Here is a 19,593-nt window from a genome sequence, read left to right as displayed (position 1 = left end):
ACTAGAGAAAATATTTCGTTTAACAAAGAATATGATATTTATGCTTCGTATAAAGATTTCGACTGAGAAATAAGACAAGATTTTTGCGCGACTGTAATAGCTAGCTTAATATTTAATATTTTCGCAATAAATAATTATTATTTCGTTATCACTGAGCGAGTAAAACAATCAGAGAAAGATCCCAACAAGGCCGATCTAAATAATTTATAGCGAATCCGAAATCAAAACTGCTCCATTTTTCTTTTCCTTTCTTTTCTTTTCTATTTTAGTCGTCGAAATATATAGCGACGATAAATCGAAGATTTTCGCTGTGATTCGAATAAAATGCGATAATGGAACGCTGATTAAAAGAAATGGTAAGATAAAAGAAGATGAAGGGTTGAAAAAAGACGGTTTTACCGTTGTCCGGCTATCGTGCCTCATTAAAAACGTATTCTTTCATGAAACGTAAACGAGGAGAAGGGAAGATCGATGGAAACAGCAACTTGTAACGCGAAGAGAAAATGATTCATATTTTTCACCTTTCTCAACATTTTAATTTTTACAAGCAAAGCGATATGCCGTGATTGTTTTCAATTTGCTTTGCAAATGCATTAGAATCTACAGATGCCGAAGTGAATCAAAATTTGAATTGTTAAATCACATGTTTTTATAAAGTTAATTTTACGAGTTTTCATGACTGTTGAAATGAATAAATTATTCTTTCAAACATTATGGTCTCCACGGTGCCCGTTAGATAAAACGATCTTTTCCCGAGGTTCTATGGTTTCTTAATTAAATTCTCAAAAAATACCAACTCGCATAGAAATCCTCGGTCTAACGATAAACGTTCGAACACCTTTCGTCAGCCACTACATCGCACCGTTTCAAAACTCCATGCACGTTCAAACACCCCCTTCATCATCCCCCTAACAGTGACGTTTTCGTGCGAAAGATGCGAGCTACCGGAATAACGGTAGCCACCGTAAAGTCGTCCATTTTCCAGCGGACACGTACCTTCGCTTAATGTCCGTTCACGGTGATGCAGGAACACGCGTGCAAGGGAAATGGTCGGAGGACGAAGGACACGATGGGTAGCAGAGAAAGAAGAAAAAAAAAGCTTCGGGAGGTGGTGGGTTGCTCGCCAGAGTCACAAAGAATGGCGATCGAGGGTGGACCAACGATGGCAGGCAGGCAGCGGGGGTTGTTGGATGGGTTGGCGAAGGGGTAGACGCGGCAAAGAGCGAGTATCGCGATACTCCATCGGGCAGAAATCGATACGGGGATGGCCAGGGGGACAGGGACCACAGGGGGATGATGCCTCTTCGCTGTCTGTATTTTTCGCGGAAGCATCGCGCGGGCACGGATCCTCGGATACACGTTGCACGTGGCTTTCGGCTGTGCTTCAACGTTGACGAGATGATGAATTTTCGACCTGTTTGGAAAGCGATCGTTGTTAACATTTCGCCGGCGGGGAATCTCCTACCTATGGTAATTCTAGCTGTGTTTGTTTTACGCGAACGAACGGATGCTAGATGTAGATGAGTTTGGTCTTCGCTAGGGGTGGAATTTAATGGAAGATAAGCATGCGAACGAGTTTCCTGTTTCTTCTTCGGCTCGATTCGCTAACGGAATGCTTTTTTTAGGTCTTTTTCGGGGTATTTAATTTTCTAATTAGCGAATGATGGATTTGGGTTTGTGTGTTTTCGGTGTTTGTATTGTAAAAAGCTGGCTGATGACGGAGTTGTTTGGTTTGTTAATACTCTTCGTGGAGGTATAGCTAGGTGCTAGGACATTTATTGTTTGATTTTAGAAATTAATAAGACAAATGAATGGCTGAACCAGCCATTTCTGCTATAGCGTAAGACACTCGTATACTATTGGTCAAAAATGTATTACTACGAAATTTTGTACGTGCAATATTTGAAGAAAAATTTGAATAATTGTTGAATATGAGGAACCCTAAAACTAAAAATACAAATATATATATATAATATATAGATGAAAGCCAGAACAAAAAAAAGATTTAGAGATTCTGGTGTTAAGTAGTATTAAAGTAGCATGTGAATAGGCATCTGTTATTTTTTGAAGCTGCATATTTTTTATGATACAATATATTAATAAAATATTCGTATTTCCAGCAATACATTATGGAACTCGAATTAATGCTCTTTCAGTGAGTATTAAGAAATTATCGTTCAAAGGAAAATTCAATATACACTGATAGTACATATAAATCGTCAAGAATTTACATTGTGTATATCGTGCTTACTATGTAGAACATTTTGAAATTTCATTAGCGTTGTAATGGGACACGACTGTGGTGATTTAATTAGTTAAATTTGAAACTAACCTAAAGATATACGTAGGAGTTACGATATGTCTATTGCAAATGTATATTTAATAGAAAATTAATATACAGTATGAATAGTCATATAAAATATATACTAAGTATTAAAAATGGTCTTTGAATATTTAGATTTATTAATATAAACGATAGTTGACTATTTAAATACTTTCGTATTGTCTGTAAATTGAATACTTGCACTAAATATCTTTACAGTCTCTATGTACATTTTCAAGTTTTTAAAATATAATTATGGTAGTCGAGTTTCGCCACAGATTTCTTTCAAACTTGCAACCGATAAAACTACGATAATTGAGTTGCGTTACTGTTAACGAAAGTTTAAGATGTTCCATATAACACATGTAATACATTCGTGAAAAATTTCCATAAGTATTCGAATACGATCGCGAGAAACTGTATATGGGAGAAACTAGAGCTTTTATTATAAGGAAGCAATTGATTACCAGAACGAACACTGTAAGGAGAGAAGGTCTGCGTATGGTCAGACGCAAGTTATCTTCGCCATAAGCGTCATCCTCTGACGCTTGATTTAAAAATTCACGTGAACAAAACTTTCCCACATATTTCTTTACATTCTCACAAACCCAACTCAAACAGATTAAAACTTTCAGAACTTTTATCGATAATATAATAGAGTTTAAAAATGATCTACAGAAGGGTATTATACGTTTATTAATATTAACTTTCAAAATTACTTATATTCCATGAAAATATTCTGTGGTATTAAATTTGCACTTTTTTACATGCACATATAACTGTATGACGTTTATTGGCAATGATAATCTTTGTTATAATCAATTATTTACTTTATAAATTCGATCAAACTTTTGATTAAAACCGCCGCGAAATTGAATTTTTAATACCTCCATCATTTTTAACTCGTAACGTTAATTTGAATGAAAGCAGGGAAAAGGCATTGTGAATGAAAATTACGTGCTTGAAGTAGAATGAAGCACGGTTTTTTATTCGTTTGGTTTCGCAACGGCAAGTGTTATAATTATTGGTGCTTCGCATCAATTCTAGTACTTTAGCTTAATTGTTCGTTAATTAACTGCGAGAAATTAATTAATACTTCATTCAGCTCGTTACAAAGTTGTTAATGCGGCCAAGTTATTCGATGTGGATTCCGCTGAAGCAGATCTCCAAACATTAATTCGAGCTTATCGAAATCCTAATTCTTACGAAGATGAGACCGTTGTTAATTAAGAAACAAGCACCTTTAGCAGGGAGAATTCTAATTAAAATATTTGTTGCATGTTCGGACTTGTTTAATTCGTTTGTTCTCTTATTTTTCTACTGAAGTATTTGCATTATAAATAATCCAAAAATGTTGGATTTCTATAGTTAACGTTACGAGGAAATACTTCCTGGACATCCAACTTTTCATCCTCTTATTTCGCTAATAATATACACAAAGTAAAGATAATTAAAAAAGTTCTAATTTTTATGAATAACGTCGCGACAAACTATACATAGATATTATTTATTATGACATGTTACGTCGAAATGGAAGGCGTTAATTAGAAAACTTCTTACTTTACAAACTGATTATGGTATATTATTTCTGATTTTTTAATTTTCTACTCATGTGTAATTAAGTATAACATCACAAGTATAATGTAAATTAAGTAATTACCTAGTTAAATTTGATTTTCATTTGAAGTTCTTGATTAGTTTTGGCAATATCTTTGTAGAAATATTACGATGATACTTCGAAAATTGATGTAAGGCGGGCCAAGTTTCTGTTGGAATTGGATTAAACCATACCGGCAGAACAAACAACGGAAGGAGAAGAGGGCTGGCTTTGGTCAGACACACTTATCTTCAATCCTAGGCTTTAATTCTTGTTTCAATTTTCTACGTGTATAATACTACTTTCTCGACCTATCGTTACAGTAATACTATCCTCCTTTAAGACGTCTAACTTTTTATTTTCGAAATTTACATTTTATATTTATTTATATAATTTTTCATTCAAATTGAAACACTACCAACAACTTCAAATTCGATTTAATTCCACTATCACACATTTCAGCCAAATTTTTTACCACAATTCACGCTCTATAATATTATAACAAACCACTCAACACCTAATCAAATCTCGACCAAACAGTACAACATTTGGTAATCGTAATTGAATGTTATTTGAAATATTATAATTTTGAAATAAAGTAAATATTTTTCAATGCTACTGAACGCACAGAAAAGTTAGGAAAAATCCATCCAAACACTTCATTCTCATCTGAACGAAGCCACCCTATTACCATTAATTACTCAACAAATTCCACTTTGCGGAGCTCTTCGTTACCATCAGGCAGATTAAGAGGAATAAGCAGAAGCAAAATCTCCACGGCGTACACCGACTTGTGCACCGTAATAATTAGCGAACAAGCGAATCGTCAGCATTTTCAGATTCGGCTGATTCGCTGACTTCCGTTCATCCAAAATTAACCGATAAAAGCAATGCTCTTTGCGATCGTTTTTCTTAAATATTTGAAGAATATTCGTTTGGCTTCGATTCTTACCGATGTCGAGGGCCGGTTGAAATCGTCGTCGTCATCGTCGTCGTATCACCCTGCCGTTTTCTGTCGTTTACTCGTCGATATTTCAACGCGGCCTATCTCCGCTGTCCTCTAATGGATAATTTCCATCCCACCCCTGTTGCTGCGTCGAAACTTTGTACGAACTAGCGAAAAAACCTGGTCTGATACGCTTGTTGGCATCGACGATTGCCTCGATCAGAAATCAATAGACCTGTCTAGAGCATCTCTTCTCAACGCGAGTCTCTCGCGTATGTTGCTTGAATTATTGCCATAGTGTGACACGTGATCCCAAGATCCTAAAATCCCCGAGACGAGTATGCGTGTCTTTTCTATGGTGCTATCTGAAGAATGGGTTTTACCGAGCTGTTTTTCGTTATAATGTTTTGCAGCGTTACATATTGTAAAATATTGCTGTAATTCAGAGAAGGAAAAATATTAATTTTACAGTTGTCCAGTCGTGTAACATGCAGAAGCGGGCACGATGCCAAAGAAGTCTCAAAAACCACAGTCTAAAGTAGAATACCATCAAAGCTCAAATTATAATTCCGAGATGAAGATAAGCCGCAAAATGTCAAATTTGAAACTAATCTAAAAATATATGTAGAAACTACAGGGTTAGATTTCAGCCGTTGTAACAAGTTTAAATTTTAATTGTGTAAAAGCAAATTCTAGTGAATTAACTCGAAATCATTACCTTCCCCAATCTTTTCGATCTACTACAGTATACAACGTCGATAGACAAACTTCAAGTGCCTTTCCACACTTTTGTAATTCCTTTATACAAGTTCTGCTTCATATAAAGAAATCTTAAAAGGCACATTCTGAAATACCCTGAACGTACAAACCATCATTCCAAGATTCGTCAAATCCTGCGACCTCTCGGCATCGATAAACCGTCATAAATATCATATCATCGATAAAGTGTCGAGTTTGAAGCGAATATACATATGCAATGTACATATATAAATTACAAGACTATATTCCACGCTTGTTACAACGAGTTCAAAATCGTTACTTTTTCTAATCCTTTTAACCATCTAGAGTAGCAAGAAGTCGATAGATTTTTATGCTTCTAAACTTTAAAGTGTCTTCTCATTGCTTCGCAATTCCTTTGGCAAAAGAGCCAACGAAGTCTTGAGAAAACACATTCCAAAGTAGAATATACCCTGGACGCTCAAATCATCATTCCAAGATTCGTCGAATCTTGCATCGTGCCGGCATCGATAAACCATAAAATGAGAATCACTGAGCTGTTCGGGCCGGAGTGTTGGCACAGTGCTCGTGATCGATTACTCGTCATCCGCGCGCGATGTCCCGAGTTCGACGCCCACCGCCCGCTGCCAAACCAAACGTACTTCTTTCTCTTTTTTCCACACCCCACCAACCCCTTCTGCAACCCCTTCTCGCCTATCCTCCTACTCGAGCTCGTTGTCTCCTGCTCTCTTTCCCCTGTTCTATTTCCAACCTACGGGTTCCTCTCTTCGGTCGTTGCATCGATCTCTTCTCTTTCGTTCGCTCCCACCTTCCTCTCTCTTTCTCTTTCTCTCTTTCGACACACGTAGAAAACGGCCGTTGTATACGATGGACGTTCGTACACTCAGACTGATCCTTCCTCTTCTCCTTGCCGGAAGAGAATCGTAGGCAAAAAAAAAAAAAAAAAAAAAAGGAAAAGAAGAAGAAAGAAGAGAGAGACCAGCCACCCGGGAGGAGACGATCTTTGCCAAATCAAACTCAAGCCAGCCCCCTCGTCTTCCGTCGCATGCCGGACATTCGGAATATGGTTCGCCGCGTTCAAAGTATCGATCGTAGGTGACTAGACGACCAAACTATGCTCTAGTTTTATCTCCTTTCGATTCCTTCATAGAGGACTCTTTCTTGTCCACGTTGTTGCGGACGAAGGTTCTTTATTGGAGGTTGCTTCGAGCCGGTTGTGTGGATTCCTGGTTTGAATATCGAGAGCTTTGTACGTGGAGAGAGCGACGTTTGAACGGATGACGATTTGCAATGAGCAGAGTTATTATTCATACACGAGCTTCTCCGATTCCTCGATAGAGAGAGATTCCTCTTTCTTTCTTTCGAAGAAGATTTTGTAAAAATGTTTCGCTGTGCGGATTATGGTTGGAATATTTAGAGTTTCATACATGCAGGTAGATAATTGAGGATGATAATTTGGAAGAAAGTGACTAGGATATGATCACGACATTTTTCGATTTCTTGATAGAGGATTTACCTCTCCCTATTTGAGAGAGGAAGATGCTTTAGAGGGATTTGATTTGGTTCGGCGAATTGTGATTTGAATATTGAGAGTTTCGTGGATGAAGATAGGATTGTTTGAATGGATAGTGATTTGAATAAGAAGATCACTAGTCTACGACCATTCTCGATACTTGCGTTTTATCTCCTTTCGATTCTTTGATGGGAAATTTTCTTCTGTTTTTCGCGATAAAGCTTCTTTACAGAGATTTTGTTTGATTTTGAATAAGGTGACACTAGTCCGCGATCATCCACGACACTTTACGATTCCTTGATACAGGAAATTCCTCCTCTATCCGTTTTGCGGTACGAGGTTTTTTAAAGATACAACGTGCATTTATAGTAGAACAACAGGAAAAATATAACAAGCGAGAAAAGAACAATACGTATTTCCTTTAATAGGATAAATCTCAATCGACGCGTAATCGAAGTTGAGCCGATCAAACGCGTTATTTTTATTCGAGATTAAAAACGCAAATGCATGAAAACCGCGGATGCTTTCAGAGAGTGCGTGTGACGAAGCTTTATCGAAAGCCACGTGCTTCTAGCGCAAACATCCACCTCTGTCCTTAATTAAAATGTAGAGTAACAAACAACGTGTTGAGCAAATAAAACTCAATACCGGAATTAAAAATACGCAAATGATGAGCCACCGTGCGTTCTTAATTTACATCCACGGCTCTCGTGACTTTCAAATTATTATCATAATCTGGTCGAACGAGTGACTAGCAAGATATTTATTTTCATTAAAAATCCTAGTTGTTATACAGCATGGCTACGTGCGCATGAAAATGTTTCCAACGTGATTGAAAGAAAACATCAGATTTTCTAATTCTACTCTGATAAATCTTACAATTAATAGAGAAATATGGGAAATATAATTGATCTTTCAGCTTGTAATATTCTTCTATCGTTTTAAATAGGAATATTTGAATCATCCAATATAGAGACGATACGTCGAGAAACGAATGATTTCAAATGATAAACAGGTTTTATCAGGTTTGTCAATTACAAATTTCAATTCTGCTAATATATGTTGATGAATTCATTTATACAATACGGAAATTAATTTTATTGTTTGCATTATTGCAATATATTAATATTAATTGAAATAATGGTACAATAATAATAGGATGCTAATTATACTAATTAAAGTTAAATAATGAAAATTATGTATAATAATAAAATATAAAATATAAATTCAATATTCTATTAAAATTTCGAACATAGAATTGTTAAACAATATTAATTAATTGTTTAGGATATAAATACTATAATCCAGTTTCTTATCGCCCTTATAAAGATGCGAATTTAACAGCTTTCGTCATACAACATTAAATTACATTCTGATTAAACAATTTGAACCTAGTTACTTTTTAATAATAATTAACAGCTGTAAAGATTTCGTAAACATTTTATCCTTGGATAATAATTAACTTTTGTAAACATTTCGTAAATATTTTATCCTCGGATACTTGTAGATAACGTCGTACACAGATTTCCCCGCTTAAAAATTTAGCATCTTAAGCGATATGCACTTCAAAATGCAATCTCTCGTTTTCTAAACCGAAAGAGAAACTCGAATCACAATCACTCGTCTTATCTACGCTATTATCAATTTCTCGATAAACCAATAGGTCAACCGTACAAAAGAAACAATCTCGTTCATATAATGTTTTCTTTGTACTCCACGTAAAATGGAATTCAAATTACTCCATACACTTTTGAAAAAGATCGCCAGATTGGGTAGGTCATTGTCTTACGTTGCTCCCATATAATAAGAACGCTATCTGTCCATTAATCTAGACACAGTTCAAGCACGGCAACGCGTCCCCTAGGATACACAAACCCTTTTCTTTCCCCCTGCTGGTGGCTATTATCGAGGCGAGAGAGAGAGAGAGAGAGAGAGAAGAAAGTAGAGAGGCAGAGGTCGTACTATGTTCAGAAACGAGAATAAGCCTAGACACTGGACACGCCAGAACGCTGCCAATTCTCCATTGTCCTTGGCAATCGGCCATTCTACCATTTTACCTGTACTCTTCGTTGGGGTGAACATTTTTTTGGAATCACCCAGGTGGAAAATTTTGTTGCAGAACGTTGATTTTTATTCTATTATTAGACAAGACATGTCATTACGTGTACAGAAAAATATATTTCCGGAGGTTTTGTTTTGCGAGTTTGATTAACCAGCTTTCACTCTGTTGAATGAAGTATGACGATGAATATGGATCATATAGAGAATAATATTTTTGAAGAGTTGGTGTCGGAAGGTGTTGAAAATGACAACGTGAGTTCGTGCTCGCCATCCATATGCAGATGCGTTAGTTATAAGAAATAGTAACTAGAAGATAGTTCTAGTTACAATCGATAGATTTAATCGATGCTTCTTTGTTTTTATCCTTAGTTTTTGTAAGAGCGTGCAATAAAGGTTTTTTTTAGCTCGGAACGGTGTGATAGATTTATCCATTCAATAAAATAATAACTATTGTGATCCTACCTCTGAGTATAGAAATAACAACAGAAGGTCAATTAGAGAATTTTGATTTCGATCGATGAAGTATTAGTTTGTCCGAAAAGTTTCTTTCGTTTTATGAGGAAATAGTAGACGCACAACGTTTTTGTTTTATATTATTTTGTCGAATTACGTACGATCCATTTTGTTTTGTTGAGATAAACACCGTGACTTTTCACAGACGTTTGTATGAACGTGCACTGTTGTAAAGAACACGTTTGCGAAAGAAAGACACTTTCCGGACAACCTAATGTAACGATGAAGCTGAATTAAATATACGGAAGATATCGTTTTTTGGAATTTCATAGCGAAGGACGAATCAAAGGATTTTGATTCTGTTGGATAAACTAATACGATGAATACGGATTATAATATAAAATATTATTTTTGGAGATTTTCTTGCAAGATGAATTAAATAATTTGTATTCCACTGGATAAAATATGGCAAAGAATTGTTCCGTAATTTTAACTAAATTCTGCGATTCTGGAAAATTGCTGGAAAATTGTATTTTTACATATCTATTATACTACTCCAACATACTAGTCCAACTTCCGCAAATAGAATCATTTCATATCGTTGAAAATAATGGAAACATCGAACCGATATAGAAAACCGAATAATCTACATTCTAAAGATAACAGATATGAAAATAAATATTTTAAAAAATGTACATCATACACGATATAAATTCCTATAAATTATAACTCGCAATTGCAAGAAATCAATTACATGATTTACAGTAACGCAATGTACAAGAAATATAAATTGAATGATGAAGTTTGAAAAAGTGACTACTCACCGGTCAGAAGGAGTAACGCCACGGTCGAGTCCATTCCCAAAGCCGAAACTCTTTGAAACGCAATCAATTCAACGCATTCTCGGAACATTCCTGTAACAAGAATTACCAGGTGGTTAGGGAACGAAGCAAAAAGCTGGGATCATAGGGTGGCAAGTAGTTTGGAACAGTGTACGTTTTGCTATGATGGATTTTGGGAGTTTCTTGCGGGCGTCGGAGACCGGACGGAAATGGCTTTCCAAGCGATTAATTAGGATAGAAGGTTCCAACGGATTGGTCGGTGATGTATCGATGTTTGAGCGGTAAATACGTTTACTACCCGCATTTATTCGATAAATTTCGCTCGAGAGGTCGTCAAAGTCTATATTAGGATATTATATATAATTCTATACTATGAGATATATACTTGGAATACTATATATAACGCTTTATGTAACTTTATGTATTTATTTGTATCTAAAGGATCTGTTTGTCATAGAAGAAAATTAACTTCACCAGAGAAGGTGAATAAATTTATCCTATTCCAAGTTTTCCCTATTTATTTATTTATTTTCTATTTCCATTTATCCTGTTTTATAATTTAAAATTGTTTCTCTTTAGAAAAACAACCTTATCCTTTTATCAGCAGGTATTTTTTATCTCCGAATTAAATTGTACATAATAATCCAGAGGGATATTTAAAAAATTCATTTAACAATATTTATCTTAATTTGAAACAACTTTCATTTCATACGAGCGAAATCAACTTCGCCCAAGTACAAGTTGATCCCACCAAATTTGTCATAATTCTGTTCAAAATAATGAAACTGTTTCCCAGTACGGTATTAAACAACTTTCGTTCATGAAATCAACTTAATCCATGTAACGCAGAATAGAGTCAAACTTCGAAACGACATTCGTTACAAAACCTACCATGGCACGAAGTAATTCCCATTCATAAGATCAACTTCGCCTAGAAATGCAAAATTGAAGTAACTTTTCTTTGAGATTTCATAGGTTTAGCAAAAGATATTTTGCCAGCCTATCTTATAAAATCGTTTATACCAATACAACTTATAGGTTGTAATAGAGTTGATTTCTTAAAACCTCGTTGACGTACTTAGAATACAACAGAGCTTCGTTAAAAATCTAAAAAATTACGAATCCTTTATTGTTCCTCCCCACTATTCAGTGTAAATAACGATTCGATCGATTAAACTGAAGCTATTGGAACGTCCTGATGTTAAAGATGATTCGTATTAATAAGACTTAAAGATCCACAAAGTAACGTTTTACTGAAAAATCGTTATCACATCTAAACGCGAATCACAGTTGCAGATTTATTATTCTAAATTTTATTATTCTAGTTGCAGGTATTATTCTAAATCGAAAATTATGTTTCTATACTTTAAGTTCATTCATATTGATACGATTCAAAAATCGTGCTGTAGTTCTCAAAATGTCGTTAAAAAAAGATACGAAATAAATCGCACTTGCAAATGTTTTACCGTCACTCTGGCTCGTTCTATTGGGGTCTTTCCGTTGAAAATGTTTGCGAAGATCCCCAACGTTTGTTCGAACTGCCGACTTTCTTTACGCTTTGAAACTGTCTTAATATCGTTATAAAAACATAGTGAGATAAATATAAAAGCATAGTTGGATAAATTTATCGCAAGATATAGCTTTTAGCGGATCTAACTACCTTTCGCTTCGAATACTGTAAACACGGTTTCAAATAAACCTTTTAAATTATCTTGATTCGAAAGAAATTACCAATTTTACTTTCGCGCTACGAATCGTGTGGGACGCGGGACGTGACAATCACGACTCTTCACTCTCCGCTGATTAACTGCGGTGCCGAAATATATCGATGGCCGTTAGGCCTATTCGAGTTTTCCGACTCTTTCAGCTTGTCTGCATTTCCGCTTTATCGTCCACGTTGTCTGTATATCGGCGATCTTTCCGCGATATTATATTAAGTTGGCAACTAAATGATTGCGGATTTTGTCATTGCCACCTAATGACAAAATCCGCAACCACTTAGTTGCCAACCCAGTATTACGTACCACGAGTTAGGTTTGTATTGCAGTCGTTCGTATTGACGTAATTCGAAAATATCTCAAAATTTCGCTAAAAGGAGTGTCAAAGAGGATCGAACATTTGCGAATCTTTTATCTTCGTTATCCTAATTTCACGTCATTTTACGGGGTTAGTTGGACGAGTTTTGCGAGAGCTTTAACGACGGAGACAGCCTGGAGAATCAGAGGGCGAATTAGCATGCTGCCTACGCATCTGTTGACCATTAATCAATTAGCGCGATTCCACGAGCATGCAGGCGGTGTAACGACTGTCCAAGCGATAGAGTGTCCCCGTGGCGTAAAATTTCAGTTAAATGGCGCACGCTCGTACTACGCGCGTGTTAAATGATCACGTCGAAAACCGCGGCGAGAGTAAAGTTTAATAACGCGACAGAAACGGCCATCGTCAAACCGTACCGGCCAGACCATGGTGGCCGTACAAAATTATTCGCTTTATGGTGCAGTGGTGTATTGTGGTTGTTCATGGTGAAGGATAACGCGCAATGTTTTCGGGAATTTGGTTGGGTTATTGGACGTGAAATGCCGGTGAATGGGCATCGTTGGTGAGGATTATGAGGTGTGCTGTATAAATGGAACGAAAGCAGGTGTCGAAGATAAATGTGATTTTTGCTACATTTTTTTAATGAACTATTACAAACGAAAATGGTAAAATTGGAATAATATTGATACGTGAGATATACATATGAGAGATAGGAACCGAGCTTCATCTTTTTATCAGTTCCACTATTTCATTGCCGAAATATATGACTAACGCCCAATTTTGAACAAAATAAATGGGCGTATGAGGTACGCTGAATAAATCGAATGAAATCGCGTGTCGGATATAAATATGATTTTTATCAGGTTTTTTTAATTAATCGTTGCAAGTAATGATAAAATATGGTCAAAATTGGTACGAGTCTCTTAGAAGCCACAAATAATTTTCACAATTTTACTACCGAGATATATAATTAACGTTCCACTGTCAAAAAATAAATAATTCATTTCCATAATTTTGTTTATCGAAGAAACATGGCATAAATAGTAGTTGCAGCATCTAGACTCGAAAATCAACGTTAACAATTGATAATTAGAATCTAAATCGTGAATTAGTGAATCTAAATTAGTGAAATTAGCTTTTGCCTTCATTTTTCCTAACAAAGTAGAATCATTTGATCATTCTACATAGAATTAATATTCACGCGGTAACGAAACTATTTGAGAAAATTCTAAGATTTCCAATCCTTCGTATAATTCTTCCTAAAAATATTTTTAAAGATTGTAAAAAAACCTCATTGTAATATATTTTCTGTTACAGTTAACCAATAAATAATTCTTACCCGTGTCAGAATTCGATGAAGCTATTAAACGTATTCTACATCTGTTAATTCTATAAAATTCTATAAAGACGTGCTCTGAAAAGTAACATGATGTATAAGTGAAGGAATTTCTGTTCGAGATTCCTCGAATGTCCAACGTTGGAATTGAAACGTATTAGGCTGAACGCGGGTACACGTATAAACCGGTCGATAAGCGATAAGATTGATGATGGCGTGGTTAAGATATTCATTTATTTCTGAAGAGTGACACGTTATTTTTCAGGACGCTCTTCGACGAGCGTAATACATTTATCTTAATATTTCATGCTGTCCAGAGAGCCGAAAACGTGTGTGCGTGTGTATATATAGAACAAATGTAACTGCGAACGTTGGAAATAGAAAGAATTACACGACTTTTTTTTATTTTTTACCATTCACATTTTATTCTATTCTAATTCTAAGGGATAACAGTAATTGTAGCTTTCCATTTACATTACACTCTTTTTATTCTTCTTACAAAGCTTTTATTTAATATTCAAGGGTCGAAGATATTGTGATATATAGTAAATGGTAATATACGATAAAAGAAATATTTCATCCCCTGTGTATAAATTGAATTTTAAATTTCAAGGCGATTCATCTCCCTATCAACTTTGGAATAAATCATCGTATTCAAATTCTCTTCTCTTTCTTTTCTTTTTTTTTTTTTCTTATGCAAGAGGTCTAAAGTAAGTATAGTTAGATATTATAAATGAAAGAGAGGAAGAGATTTTTTTATATCGACATATAGAGAACTTTTCCTTTCTGTCTAGGATATTCCCACTATCGAAATATAGACAAAATTGAAATCAAATATGAAACAAAGTGTTTCAACTATCCCTTCATTTCTTTACGATTACATTTTATTCACTTTTTGATAATTCTCCCAAAGGATGATCAATTCCTAGCTTTCTCCAGATCTTTCGATAAAACATCAGAAAATAAACATTAACAATATCCTCTATCCTTCGATTCTATCTTTTTATTCTCATTTTTTACTATTTATCAAATTCCAACATACTACTCTCTATCTCACAATTCTCCATTCTTTACTTATCCACCCTTATTCTTATCATCCTTCTAATCATCCTTCGTCATTCGCTAACATAGAAATTAAATTACCAAAACATGATCGTAATATTAATTGCATACTACTAACTCATGCTACCAATAATTACTGTAGCGGCACACGAGTCAGAGGACGATGCGAATCGAGAGCGACTCGTGTTATTTTGCCTTGGGAAATTGACACCGCCTTGACGCAGAAAACGTATGGATAAATAAACTCCAGACAAAACAATGTCGCCGCTACGTGCAGCCGTCGATCAAAGACGAATTTGAATTTTTCGACTCTCCCCCGATCAGTATAAATAAGCGGACGCGATCGCAAGGAAATGAATTACAGTTGTCGATCAGTTATCAATGAGTTATCAACGTTAATTAACGTGTCATTAGCGATCCTATTTTACGACTTACACACTGTACGAGCGTCTCAACAAATATAGCCTGTATACTAATTCATTATTTTAAATATACTCGACGATTCGACAACAAGCAATAACATTTAATAAATCTCACGATCGAACATCCTCTGTACAAGTCCTCTACATTACTATGATTACTTCTTATTAAATAATTAATTAATTTTTCACATTCTCAGAGCGATCGAAAAATAGGAAAAGAAAATTACAGTAAAAAATACTACTCCCTATCCTTCAACTTTGTGTTTCACCCCTATCCATCCTCTCTACTCGTCTTCCATCATCCGTGAAAAAGTACGCGTACCACCAAACTCCTAGTTCCTCGATTTCTTTTTCGTACAGCAGACTAAAACTCCAAGTATCCAGAGTCGCACGTACTCTGTACCGCGGTATAACTTCAAAAAGGCCACGCACGCGGTTGTAGCTGGTTGATCCCAGCGGAACGACGACGACGTCCGGGTTATGGTCGCGTAGGGGTTTACGGGGGTTGTAGGTTGGGTGGTTGGCTTTAGAAGCACATTTCGTTGACCGGACAGAAAAGCACGGGAATAGTTCAGTAGGGATGGCGCGGTTGTACTGGTGTCCGGAAGCGCGACGACGGTCATTTTTCACGGTGCGGACGTCCGTTTCTGGTCTACGATCACCGCGAAATACAAACAAAAATGGGCCAGGAAATATGCAGAGAATGAATAGTGGCTTCAACTGACTTGTTTTCCGCGTATAGTAACTTTTCTCTTGTTTCTTTCTTTTCTTGCATCTTTAAGAAGTTAATGAGTAACGAGAAGAATAGTGTTGTTTGTTAAGAGGTGCATAATTGTATGTACGTACTTCACGGTCACATGATACGTAAATTTGCTAGTTTCTTAATGGCACGTTCTTTTATCTTGCTTTTAATTATCGTAATTTTCCGTTCTATGCGTAAACTTAATTTTAATATTATAATCGAGAAGGTTATGGTTCCTCTTATGATTACACGAATCTTTTTCCCCCTTTTAAATGAAATAGCATGAAATTTTTACTTTAATTCTTACAATTTTTGGTTGCATTATAAATACTAAGAAAAAGAGATTTGTTCTGATACTCGATTTTACCATTGCTATTGGATGTGTAGCTTCCTACGTTACTTGATATTTTTTATCCCATCACTGTGTTATATGAGTTAACTTATTAATGCAACGTTCGATGTATATTTATTTACAACAACATTTTCCAATTAAAAGTACGCATATGCTGAAATGTCTACAATTTTCAGCCAAAGTAATGAAATAAAAATTCAATCTTTAGGAAACTACGAGAGATCGTTTAATAAAAGCAATTATTCGATGTAATCCTACGATCGTTTACACTTATACACACATATACTTATGCACTTACACTTTATAAAATAAATTCCAAACAGATCATTTTATATATTACGCTTTATTAAACGTTTCTGTTAATCTAAAAGCTAAACTTCGAACAAAATAATAAAAGATAACTAAACAGCTAGTCCCTGAAATAACCTAAAAAGGTACTCGTCACGAAATAAGTTCACAAAAACGAAATACTCTGATAGTTGTTGCCAGTGGGTGACTTAGCGGCCAACGACAAATATCGTCTCGGTTCTCTCCCCTGTCGATCGTATTTTTTCCTGGTTTATGGTGCGTGCACAAGAATTTACTGTTAAGGTCTCTTAGGGTCTCTTTTTCTTGCACAGCCGAATAGCGACCAGCTTGACTAAAGTAAGCCCAAAAAGGATGATTTATGGTCCGACACGGTTCCTTTCCAAGCTTTTCAGGGAAATCGACCCCTGCGATCGCAACGTATCAGGCGATATGAGAATGGCGCGGGCGAAAAGAATTCAAGCTCAACCGTTTGATAGGAAGTAGATAGTTGGAAACTGTCCCGAGATGAAAATTTTCGAGAATATTTTGCTAAGCTTGTGACGGAGAAAAATTGAAAATCTTCAATGTTTGCGGTTAGAATATTTTTTATGGTGTGCTGAGAATATAGGATATGGTTAGAATACGGTTAGGATATGAAACATTTATCAAATCAACAGACACATGAAACGAGATCCAGATATAAGCAAAACCGTAGCTAATGACCGCGTTGTCGATGCGACGTTGAAGAATGAAAGAAGAAAAAGAAGAAGAAGAAGAATATTGTACAGGAAATATTTCCTTACGAAAAATTATTACATAAAACTCAACTCTCCACTCAATGTATATTCTACATATTATAAACTATATAATCTATATAATATAAGATAAAAAAATTTATAACTTTCACTTCTTCCATTTATTATTCGATATACAAATTACGCTCAATATATTAATAGTGTACAGGATAATGGTATTACACATACAGTAAGCTTGTTACTAACTTGAGATGCAATCATTACAATTACTAATGTTATACAATTAAAAATGGAATTAGACCATTTATTAGTAATATTTTTAATTTTTCGCCGCCTCTCGAAAAGGTTGCAATATAATTAGTATGCTGTTTAGTAACTAAATGGGTAATGGAACCGTTGTTGTATATGTGCGTAGATAAAATACAAATAAAATAGAAATTATTTCATACTTTTTAGCGCTTTTCGAAGTCAGTAATATTTTTTTTAGCAAAAAATCTTTTATTTCACATTTCGCCAGCTTTTGACGTGACTAACACGGAAATTCGAGGACGAGGAATCATCAGGATCGTTGCTCATTCGGCCCCAAACCGCAACGTTGCGATTTTTTGCAATTTAAATGCAATAACAACGAAGCATTTTCATGGAGGACAATTTCATGGAGAAAGAGTTCCCGTTACAACATCCTCTCGAGTTCGGTTAGCTTTGCAATTTACGTTGCATGTAACTGCGAATACAAATTGGTTTGATCGATACACCGAGCCAATGGATCACTGTCGAGTTTTAGAACTTTCGTTTATTTGTTGTAAAGAAATGTGTCGTTGTTGCATCGTTGTCGTATCGTTCGTGCGGTGAAAAGATATATCGGAAAAATTGACGTTTTATTGTACAGGCTTTTATGAGTGTCAACCATAAAAGATATTTGGCGCATGAGAATTATTAAAATGGATTGTTTTTCCCCTTGTTTCTATTATACTGATTTATCGCGAATTTCATTTACAAATTTTTTATTTTATGAAATATGTTACGTTCCTATTAATCATACACTGAATTCGTTACATTGATACATTCGAATATTCATTGAATATTCGTGCGATTAATATTCTAAACAGTAGTGGAATTTTGAATTGCGATACAAAACTAACTCCCGACGTGTTACTATGTCTTCCAAAATTCTGTTCCAAGTATCGAACGAAGATTTTAGCTACAAAGCGCGATACCAACTCTTAAACGTAATTTTTAATACAGTGCAAATTAAAGACGCAAATAAATAAAGAAAAATCCTACAAATAAAATTTCCATAGTTACATACAAATTTCCAATCATTACATACAAATTGTACCAAAGACTTGAGCAATTACCTATTCACAAACTAAAAAATAATTTCACAGAAAAAAAATCCACTCTCACATATATACGATCATCGTCAAATTAACATGTAAATGGCCAAACAAAAAATCGACGTTTGCCCGGCCCAATTTCACGCCCGCAAAATCAACCGCATACAGAACGAATAACCAAAGAACCCCCATAGAATCGCGCCAAGTCCCATTCAATCTGTCGATTCGAGAGTCGCTGCTTGTACTCTGCGTAACCATTAAACCACCCTTTCCTCGTTCGCTCGCTATATTCCTACAGAGAGACACATCTCGAAAACACACACAAAACGGGAAAGGGATGAAGAAAAATATTCCACGTAAACCAGGAAACGGTAGTTACGTTGAAACGATAGCGCGTAGCGTACAGAGAAAATACGAGAGGAAGATGGATAGGGCAGAAAAAAAAATTATTAAAGGTCTCGACGACGACGTCGACGACGTTGGAACGTTGCTACAACCGGGATCAACCGTTTCAGTATCGCATGAATGCATTATTCGCCTGAAACGTGCCCACCGCGGTGAGTAACCATAGACACGCATGCAGAGCCTCGACAGATTTCGTTCGATCATGCGACCGAGGGAAAAAAGGTTGTTTCAACCTCTAACCGGGGGTTGTCACTTTGCGCCGACGTTTGATGCTTTTACTGTGGCGTCTCTCTCGCTTTCGTTTCTTCTGCCGTTTCTCCCTTTCGTTTTTCAAAGCTTTTTGCACCGGTGAAAAGAAGCCAGGAACCGGGCACGGGAAACACC

The 19,593-nt window shown here is 35.7% G+C and overlaps 1 protein-coding gene across 5 annotated transcripts in view; it reads right to left on the bottom strand.

Annotated features, from left to right (window-relative positions):
• The window catches only part of LOC100745643 (Down syndrome cell adhesion molecule-like protein Dscam2), a 312,676-nt gene that overhangs the window by 139,218 nt on the left and 153,865 nt on the right, over positions 1 to 19,593 (bottom strand). For all 5 annotated transcript variants that reach the window (XM_024370818.2, XM_024370805.2, XM_024370809.2 and 2 more), the window contains exon 3: positions 10,456 to 10,545. In XM_024370818.2, the coding sequence (XP_024226586.1) occupies positions 10,456 to 10,543 (88 nt within the window). In that variant the 5' untranslated portion in view covers positions 10,544 to 10,545. The remainder of the gene's footprint in view (positions 1 to 10,455; positions 10,546 to 19,593) is intronic.

Source organism: Bombus impatiens, unplaced genomic scaffold (genome assembly GCF_000188095.3).
Source record: "Bombus impatiens unplaced genomic scaffold, BIMP_2.2 scf_0049, whole genome shotgun sequence".
NCBI lineage: Eukaryota > Metazoa > Arthropoda > Insecta > Hymenoptera > Apidae > Bombus > Bombus impatiens.
This window is presented reverse-complemented; position numbering and strand designations above follow the sequence as displayed.